This window comes from Esox lucius, chromosome 20, assembly GCF_011004845.1.
Source record: "Esox lucius isolate fEsoLuc1 chromosome 20, fEsoLuc1.pri, whole genome shotgun sequence".
Taxonomy (NCBI): domain Eukaryota; kingdom Metazoa; phylum Chordata; class Actinopteri; order Esociformes; family Esocidae; genus Esox; species Esox lucius.
Genome location: NC_047588.1, coordinates 34,333,920 through 34,343,752, shown reverse-complemented (window position 1 = coordinate 34,343,752; position 9,833 = coordinate 34,333,920). Strand labels below are relative to the sequence as shown.

Genomic DNA, 9,833 nt, shown 5'->3' with positions numbered 1-9,833 from the left:
GGTTGGACAAGTCACACAATGTTTGACACAAAGGTTTAACCTATTTGCGTGTCCAAAAACCCCCCAGATTTTAATAGTGTTGGATACTGCAGATGGTGGATCACATTGTAGCTACCAGCTAACTGCTGATGTTGCAGAAAGGATCCTCAATCTGAGGTCACAGAATAAGTGTTCCAAATGGCACCCAATCCCCTACATACTCTTGACTGCGACCCATATGTCTTCAGTGAAAAGTAGGGCACAATCTAGGAAACAGGATGTCATGTGACTTAATCTGAGCCTTTTGGAACCCCTGTCGTGTTCACACACTGAAGCTGTTGGCTCTCAGATGTGTCCTGTGTGCCAATTGCATTGGCGTCAAAGTGACTACAGTACAATGTTCTCTGTGGTCATTGTGGGGAATAACATTGGACTCTAGCTAGCAAATGGCACCCTATTTCCTATAGAGTGGTTGACTTTGGTCCTGGTTAAAATGTGTGCACTAAAGTTAATAAGGTGACATTGGGACACGCTTGTTCGTACATACAGTGATGAATACAAGCAAAGGCACTTCATATTCAACAGGGAATGTACAGCTCCGGAAAAAATCAAGAGAAAATTGCAAAGGAAAGTTTTGAGTGAGGAACAGAAGCGTTCAATTTGCAGTGGTCTCTTAATTTTAACCCTTCTGTTCCTCACTCAAAACCTTTCTTTTCCGCATTTTTGGAAAGAAAAAGGTGCAGTGGTCTCTTAATTTTACCCGGAGCTGTATATAAATGTAATTTTAAATTGAGTTGTGCACTATTAAGATAAATTGAAGATTTTATAATCTAGCATTTACATTTTCAAATTAATATACACATTTTGAGTGTCAGGATTTTGAATTTAGCATGAAATAAGCATTTCATTTTCACACATAAGTGGCTTTCATGTGCTAGCATAAATAAACTTCCCTTCAATTAACCTGATTTCAGTTAACGTTTTATAAGTATACTTTATTCAAATTATTTCCTCATCAGTTTATGATGTTCAAAAAAGGAATAGAATAAAAAACTGGTCAAGGTTGAATGTTCCATTGTATTTCTGTGTGTGTTTGTGACACAGAGTGGCTTTGGAAATTATTCAGTCCCCTTCACTTTCTACTCATTTTACACACAATATTCCATTTTGACAAAGCAATGCAATTATTGTTATTCCAAGCTGTACATAGAATCACAAAAGAACAATGTATTTATGTATTTCTTTTATAACAAATATGAAATGTATGAATAGAGTACACTAGGACTTTTTTTAATTATTCCCCCCGGCAAATCCTTCTAACTTCAGTGTCTCCACTGCCTCATGTCCAGGTTTCTCAAAGACATCTTTGAAGGCTTTCACAGCAAGCAGCTACCATATTTTGTAATTCGACAGATGATCGTTAAAGAGTCAAAGGGGTTGGTAGAGTTAGAATTGGATTAAAATACATAACAAGGGAGTGTGCGCTTTGCTTACATTTAAAAAAAACACATTGGTCAAACAGCATTGCAGAGTCCAGTCTACAGATGACTGCAGCTAACCTCCATAAGGACTTACATGGCAAAAGTAAAAAAATAAGAATTGCTGGTTAGGTCCTTTCCAAGCCTGACCATTCCGACCACACCATTTTTGTTTTTATAGCTGATGGTTAATGGTTTCTAAGACTTACCTGTCAGGCAACAAACTTGCAATGTATATGTCCTGTAGCCTTCTCATCACCTCTCTGTGCCTATAGATTTACAGCCCGTTGTAAATTTGCCATTTCACTCCAGCTATAGGTCTAAGTGTCATGTAACTGTTGTACATATCCTAGTATGTTCTGCGTTTGTACTGTGTCATTGCTGATCGCACCTAGACACTGAGTCATATTCTCGATATTTGCAAACTTAATCGCAAATGTATTGTTTTCTCATTCTTAAAAAGGATCATTACTGCCCTTTCACTACAATTAATAATGAATACGCACACACTACGCATTAGATAAGTGTTGGATCCATTCAAGCACCACTCCATTTTATGAGTAATAAGAATAAATTATATTAATACTTATATATTTATATTAATACTACTTAGTCACATTAAATGTCACTGAGAACTCCTTTTTATATCGTCCGTCATGTAAGCTATAAAGACACAGAAGTGCTTTTTATCTTGCATGCATACATTACTTCGATCAACAAACAGCTCTCTGGCCTCACCAAAAAGCTGCTTTGTTAGCTAAACAATGCCCTTAATTAATACCCTATACTGTACAATGGCAGGAGCCCCCTCTTCCATCATGTGACCCCCAACTCACACCATCCCAGTGACTTCCTGGATTATCTTGTAATTTTCTACTGGGAACTGGAATGTTTACTGACGTCCGATCAAGGCATTGGAATGCCAAAATGGGTGGAAGGGCAGTCACTTCGAGTGAACCCACAGTTTAACCAGTCAAATTGCCATGGTCAGAGAATTCAATCCCTGCTTTCTTTATGGTGAGACCCTGTAGGACAAAACAAACTGACCATCCATCTCATCTTGTATGTCAAAAGCTCTACGTGTCATGAGAACACATCCATTCGTCAGCCATTAACTGCCCAGTATAAGGGCCCATGTGGACCTGGTCAGGCAGAGTTAGTTAGGAGCGAGTGTTACAGTAGTAGAGTAACCCAGGAGCCAGTGTTACAGTAGTAGAGTAACCCAGGAGCCAGTGTTACAGTAGTAGAGTAACCCAGGAGCCTGTGTTACAGTAGTAGAGTAACCCAGGAGCCAGTGTTACAGTAGTAGAGTAACCCAGGAGCCAGTGTTACAGTAGTAGAGTAACCCAGAAGCCTGTGTTACAGTAGTAGAGTAACCCAGGAGCCTGTGTTACAGTAGTAGAGTTACCTAGGAGCCAGTATTACAGTAGTAGAGTTACCCAGGAGCCAGTGTTACAGTAGTAGAGTTACCTAGGGGCCAGTGTTACAGTAGTAGAGTAACCCAGGAGCCAGTGTTACAATAGTAGAGATACCCAGGGACCAGTGTTACAATAGTTGAGTTACCCAGGGGCCAGTGTTACAGTAGTAGAGTTACCCAGGAGCCAGTGTTACAACAGTAGTCACACATTAAAACTGACAGTCCAATACCCTCAGTTCTGACAGATACTTGCTAAGCGCCCTCTCCGAGACCCAGCACCCTATGATCATGGAGCCTTTCAGCAGCCACATCGGCAATCCCACCGTGGTGCCTGGAGAGACAAGAGGAGCCAGAGCCTTGACACAAATCCTGGGAGCCACCATCTGGGGCAGGCAAAGAGCCACGCTCCCCAGGGCACCGAGGGCGTTTCCAGTGAACAAACACACGGTGAGTGAGCAGGAGAAGGCCGAAAGAGCCAGGCAACGGGACATCAGGATCATCTCATTCGCCGACAGCCGGTCGCAGAACACCGGTAGAAGCGCCGAGCCAATGAGGAGGATATGCGCTGTGGCACGGTCTTCGCTGAGCCACAGGAACCCAAAGGAGACCAGCGGTGGTGCCAGGACCTCGCTGACCCATTCCAGGTCCCCCTGCAGGAAGGTCAGGTAAGGACTGCTTGAGAGAGGCAGGGTACAGAAACCTGCGGAGAGGCCAAGCAGAAAAAAACCTGCCGCAGGAGCTCTGTGTTCCTGCCAGAGAGGAGAGGTTTGGTGGGACAATGGAAGATGACAATAATCAGTAGCCAGTCAAAATCACTTAGATGGCAATAGTTGTACCACCATGATAGCTAACATTACCTTGAAAAGCCGATAAGCTGTATACAGGGCAGAGAATGAAAGTGTCATGCTGGAACATGCTGTGATCCACACTGTTAGAAAGCCTGTCATTGTCCTGAAAACTGTTAATAAATAACAGACATCCACTGTTATTTTTTGATAATAACCTTGTTCATTTTAGTCACGGAGTTAGATTTATGTAAGGAAAAAAAAAGTTTTAAGACAGAATCTGCAATAAAAGTTTTTAAGCCCATTGGTATAACGTTATCGAAGTTGCAAAAACTCTGTTTAAATACATAGTTAGTTTTAATACAGTCTGCACTTGTGGTTTCCCACCAGGGGGACCCCTGTAACGGGAAGATTAATCTTGAGACTGTATACTGTTTAAAAACCTGAGGGGTATTTATGGTGTACTCCGAGCTTGCTGGTACTACATTAACAGAAAGAACTGCGCATCCCTACCTTACGTGTTCACTGTTAAGATTCTACACAGTAGTTGTCCAGGTAATTGAAACTCTTATTCATCTCTCAACCTACGGCTCTCGTTCCTAGTTGTTTGGACACGTGAATCGGTATCCGGATGTACGCATCATAGGCATTCCCAGACATTGAAGAACTGCGCATACTCAGTGAATTTAAAAAAATATGGCGCCTGTCTTGACGACAATAACAGAGCAATGGATACGAGAGAAGTTACATCTGAATCACCACTGCCTTGGTAATACTGTTCAACACAGCTAGGTTATACGTCGGTATACTGACGACAGTTACAGGATTCATTTGATTTTAAAGCGGTTTTATATTGCCTTTAATAGATAGCTACTGAAGCTACAACACAACTTAGCGGTGCATGACTCGCTATGGCTAAGACAGTAAACAACTAGTAGTTATGGCAACAGGTAAATTAGCTAGCAAGCTCAAGGTGGTTAACCTTACCGTGGGTCCATAGTTGCTCATCAACGCAGGAGAGGTTTGAGAACCACTCCGTACTTATGGCTCACAAATAACATTCACAAATAACTGATTATTTTATTTTTTTACAGCGGATGTCCGATCACTAATTCTCCCAGGTTCATACAAGGAGAAAATCAGACATCTGGGAATTTCATTGAAGAACTTCGTCCGTTTGAAAACCCTGGATCTCTCATGTAATGCGCTCATCTCTATCGAGGTGAGCTTCTTCTTTTTTTATTCAACAGACAAATCTACAGCAGAGATTATCCTCCATTTCTATCTACAACCAGTATATGATGCCGTGGTCAAACTATAATTATAGTCTTAGTGTGTATAGGTCTGCATACCAATTAGAACTCTATTCCCTGTCTAGAGCATAAGTGCTCATGGCTCATATCATAGGTCACATTTGTCTCTGTGTTTACATGTCTCAAGGGTGTACAGCACTTAGAAAAGCTGGAGAGGCTGAACTTGTACTACAACCATATCCCCTCCATTCAAGAGGTGAAAGTGATCTGCAAGCTGACCACTCTGAGAGAGCTGGATCTGAGACTCAACCCTCTAGCCAAAACAGATCCACAGTATCGCCTGTACTTGGTGCACACATTGCCCAGCCTTCGCAAGCTAGGTGCCTACACAGTAATCTGCCTCTTTAGTCTTGTTCGAATCCATGTTCATGCTCTGGATATTTTACATTCTCACTATGTTTCATCTTTCAGATGACTGTCCTGTCAGGGACACAGAAAGAAGACTTTCCCTTATGCATTTCTCCTCTGACTCTACGACTGGTCCCCAACTGACGAGCTCCATGCGGTCAGAGAAGTCTGACCAGAGGTAATCTGTGCTATATACAGTGTTCACCAAGTACATCAGTTTGCTATCATTGTATGTAGGTCCTGTTTGTAAACGGGACAATGTAATACACATTGAATTGTATTAGAAAGACAAACAGGTGCTATTTCATTTCACAAGTAAAATGCTTTGTATATGGTTTTATTTCCAATAGTGTGCTGTAATATTCAATGGGGTGGCTGGGTAACCTAGTGGTCAGATACGCTGGGCCGCTTAACAGAAGATTGTTTTTTCTGATTTTCAAACTGGCAAGTTTAAAAATCTGTTCTATGTGTGATCAAGGCAGTCCAAACAGTAGTCAGTGCTGAAGATAAGAATGTGTTCTTAGTCGTACTTATCTGGTAAAACTAAATGGTACAAACTGTAATATTACATTATGGTAGATTCTATATGACATCATATGTTGTAATGCTAACATTTAATAATGTTATGAAATTTGTCAAACCGTTTTATTTTGTGTCTCTCAGGGGCAGTGATCTTAGGATGGCCTCAGTAAATCGTCTGACCAAGAAGCTGTCTATCCTGGATGACAGCGATGACATTTTATTGAACCTTGTTGCTAAGAGCAACTGGGGCCAAAGTGAAACTCAGATTCTCACTGGCTCCTTTCACAAAGATGCAGAATCACAGTTGTATCATCAGATCAAAGATTACTGTAAGTTTGTGCTGTTTTGTAGGAGAATATTGCCCTCAATTTCATATTGATGCCATTAAAAAAAACATTTTTTAAATCTTTGCACTCGCTACAGGCAGTTGCCCTTGATAAGAGCATCTGCTAAATTAATGAAAGGTAAATGTCAATTGCTATCTATATTGACATGGGAGCGTTGTGGACACTACGGTATGACTGTCATTAACCGGATAGTCCACCAGGGGGAGACAAGTGTTTAGATTTGAAATTTCCTACAAACGGTGAGGTGGTTCTGCTAATTTAAGAAATGTATGTCTAATGAACATTCATTATGATCTAGTTAAATTATATTCATTAGCATCTTGTTAACACATTAGGATCTTATAAACAAAAGTTAATTCAGATCCAGGCCTTTTCAAGTAATGAAACTAGACCAGAAGTCCAGTATAACGGGTGACATGCCTTTTTCCTTTGTTTATAACCAGCTCGTCATACCCAGTCCCCTGGTCCACATTTGAAAGAGGAATCTCTTAGGAGACGCTCTCCTGCCTTATCGTTAAAAACATCAGAGGGACCTAGGGTGACCTTTAACCCCACAGTAGAGAAACATAGCACGGCTAGGTCTGGAGAGGAGCGAAGGAAGCTGCCCAAACAGCTGAGAGTCCCAGCCAAAGGCCACTTCACCCCACATCCTGGTGAGACTACACACATACACGCTAAAACAACGAGCGCATAGGATCTCCTCAGCTATGACTCAGCTTAACCACGAGTACGCTTCCCCGTATGTACTTCCTGGTTGTCACCTTTCAGGTCTAGGAGTGCAGCCTGACTGTCCCTTAGCGAACATTCGCCCCCCCAGCCCAAGAAGGCCCTGTCCCACTACATCTGACGCCTCCAACCCCGTCCTAAATCCTCCCAGACTGTCCTCCAACCCCATTCTACATCCTCCCAGACTGTCCTGCAACAATGTCCAGCGAACAGCAGGGGGCTCTGCTTTGCCACAGAAGGTGAGACATTTCAGGAGCGATCCCACACCTATGGCCTACTGGACTGTCCCCAGTAACAAAAAGGGATTTGATCGAATGCTCGTGTGTCTCATAGGGAAGTTACAGGAAACCGATGGAGGCGATGCTGGGCCTTGTAGAGAGGCACTGGACAGGGAAGAGCCCACTAAATCATGACCTCAACTTCCTCTGTGAGTATGACACTGTACATCACCTGCTTCGTGGTGGCAGGAGTGCATGTCATTTGGGCCTGGAAAACAGTCACCCCCCCTCCACCCCCCCCCCCCACTTCAGCCCAGGCAGTCCAGATCCTGTCCATGATGGAACATGAGCTGTCCGGCCGAGAAGACGAGGTCCGGAGTCTGAGATGTAACGTCAGAGAGCTGAAGGAGCAGGCTGAGATACAAAGCCAGGACCACCGTACCGAGACCCACGGCCTCACCGCGCAGCTGGAGGAGGCACACAGCGCGGTTGTAAGATTCACACTGTCCGACGATGTGTCCCTGTCCTTGACAATGCGTGTGGTCCTTCACAACAAGATTAGGAATGGACGGAGGGAAACACCTTTCTCTGTCTGACTGGTTACAGGACAGCTTGAATGAGCATCTTAGGGTGGCACTGGAGGAGAATGTCAATCTACAGAAGCAGCTGATCGAATTAGAACACCAGCATCTCAACTCTATGATGAGTAGTTCACCTGACACTGTGATAGGCCTATCCGGTGAGTGGGAAAAGCCACATGTGGCATGTCAGTATGGATTGGCCTTAATGCTGGCGTCATCAGTAGGATTGGACATTTCTCCTAGCTTTCCAAGTGTCTCTGCAATCCTGTTTAGAGAATTCCATATTTCCTGCTTATTCCTTCTTGATTCTGTGAATCTTCCAACCATTTCTGAGAAAACCTGGGAATTTTGGGGACGATTTTAGGAGTTTTGGAACTCTATGTGTTAAGTGTAGTTGCTGCGCCTTTTCAGGGAACCAGGAGGAGGTGGAGGAGCTGATAAAGGAGGTGGCAGGACTGAGATTGGAGGTCCAATGGGGAGAAAGTCAAGGAGCTGGCTGATATGCTACAGGAGAGCTATATGTAAGGACATAATACAGCACACAGAGTATCACATGGAGTCAAGGAAAACATTCTATCTTCTCAGGACAATACTCACATATAAAACTGATGTGTTTTGCCTCTTGAAAAGTATTTGACTTGAGATAATGCAAATCTTAACACGGTTGGACTGAAAGCATCTTAATTTGGCACTAATTACGGAAACGTTTTCGTTTTCCCCATGTACAGATAAACACCCAAGGGCTTAGTTAAATTGTTGTTGGTGTTTATGATTAAAGTGGTGTTTCCGCTGGTTGCGTCCAATGAGTGTTTACTGGGAGAATTGGGTGGGAGGAGTGGCGGTGACATGTCAGAACCACAACAACCAGCAGGCTCACAACTGCCAAAGCAGGGCCACGTTCATTAGGTAGATGTTAGGAAACATTCTAGGTAGAAGTGTCATGAAGAGCTGATTGCTCATCCCAGGGTTTCCCAAAAGTTTTTCAAGCCCAGACAGATTTTTTTTATTGTTTTACACATTCACCCTCTTCATTCTTCTCTTTCAAGGTTTTATTGACAGTTGGAATTAGAGGTAACGTTATAGTCAGTCTCAACTCCAACTCTCCAATGTACCTACAACGTTAATCAAATTATCTTTTTGCTTTGGAGTTATGTTATATCGCAAGAAGTCGAATTTGACCATATTTCACCCGTGTTGCATTTTTGAAAGGTTATTACCGTAGCAACAAATTGGACCATGTATCGTCTCAGGGGTTTTAAAACAAAGACTTGTGATGGACGTTCAAGGCTTTCTTAATTAATGCCCAGGCAGCTCCTGGGTTGTGCTTCCGAGTACTGTCTGTCAATCAGAGTTGCACCTTGGTGTAAAACTGACTTGAAAGATGGGAAGTGGAAAGTAAATTACTGGTTTCAATGCCTGGCGGGTTACCAGGACAGGAAAAATAACCCTGACACACATTTACTAGAATCGGTCAGAGCCGTCCTGCCCACAGAAACTGTGCCTCCTTAATTCAACATTAAAATACACATAATAAAGTTATAGCCTATAGAGAATGATGTAATTACATCAGGAAATTGAGACATATTGGTGAAGGTTGGAGACTGGTATTGAACCCTGGTCCCAGACAGGCAGTGTTACCACTGGACCATGGCTCACATTTTAACCCGAACACGGCACCCCTGATTCATCGAGTCCAAAGACAATCAACCCCTTGACTAATTTAATCAGGTGGGCCAAACGTTTGTATCTGCAGTGGTCTCGGGGTTGAAACCCCATGTTATTCTACATGCCAAAGAGGCATGTTACACAACATTGTCCTGTTGATTAAGGAGCATAAATCCAACTCCTTTGGTTTTATGTGTGCATACAATATAGGGAATGTGATCCAGGCTGTTGCTTTAAGGGTTTGATGTCGAGCACATACAGTAGATGTCCAGTTTTGACAGATTTCTGTTTTTGTATCGTACCTTGTTCTGTATCCATTCAACTCTGCTCTGTACATTTGAATCTTGGTATTTATTATTGTATAAATGATAAAGTGTTTGCGTTGAACTAATTTCTCCTTGTGTGTGTGTGTGTTTATGACATGGCTAATTCTGTAAATCTAGACACAACTGTT

The 9,833-nt window shown here is 42.7% G+C and overlaps 2 protein-coding genes across 4 annotated transcripts; one reads left to right on the top strand and one right to left on the bottom strand.

Annotated features, from left to right (window-relative positions):
* Nucleotides 1–2,452: 2,452 nt before the first annotated feature.
* Nucleotides 2,453–4,314, bottom strand: LOC105018756. 2 transcript variants are annotated; one of them, XM_013139204.4, is made up of 3 exons: nt 4,248–4,314; nt 3,732–3,832; nt 2,453–3,623 (listed from the first exon to the last, which is right to left on the bottom strand). In XM_013139204.4, the coding sequence occupies exons 2-3, from the start codon at nt 3,819–3,821 to the stop codon at nt 3,084–3,086; spliced, it is 630 nt and encodes a 209-aa protein (XP_012994658.1). In that variant the 5' UTR covers nt 3,822–3,832; nt 4,248–4,314; the 3' UTR covers nt 2,453–3,083. The 2 variants fall into 2 exon arrangements, with proteins under 2 accessions (XP_012994658.1, XP_019896335.1); XM_020040776.3 differs by having other exon boundaries at nt 4,173–4,263.
* A 6-nt stretch (nt 4,315–4,320) lies between these two features.
* Nucleotides 4,321–9,745, top strand: cep72 (centrosomal protein 72). Of its 2 annotated transcripts, none has more exons than XM_010884432.3 (11): nt 4,321–4,428; nt 4,754–4,881; nt 5,100–5,292; nt 5,384–5,498; nt 5,984–6,171; nt 6,633–6,842; nt 6,958–7,154; nt 7,249–7,342; nt 7,446–7,624; nt 7,740–7,872; nt 8,126–9,745. In XM_010884432.3, the coding sequence occupies exons 1-11, from the start codon at nt 4,356–4,358 to the stop codon at nt 8,212–8,214; spliced, it is 1,599 nt and encodes a 532-aa protein (XP_010882734.2). In that variant the 5' UTR covers nt 4,321–4,355; the 3' UTR covers nt 8,215–9,745. The 2 variants fall into 2 exon arrangements, with proteins under 2 accessions (XP_010882734.2, XP_019896334.2); XM_020040775.2 differs by lacking the exon at nt 4,321–4,428 and adding an exon at nt 4,509–4,609.
* Nucleotides 9,746–9,833: the final 88 nt, after the last annotated feature.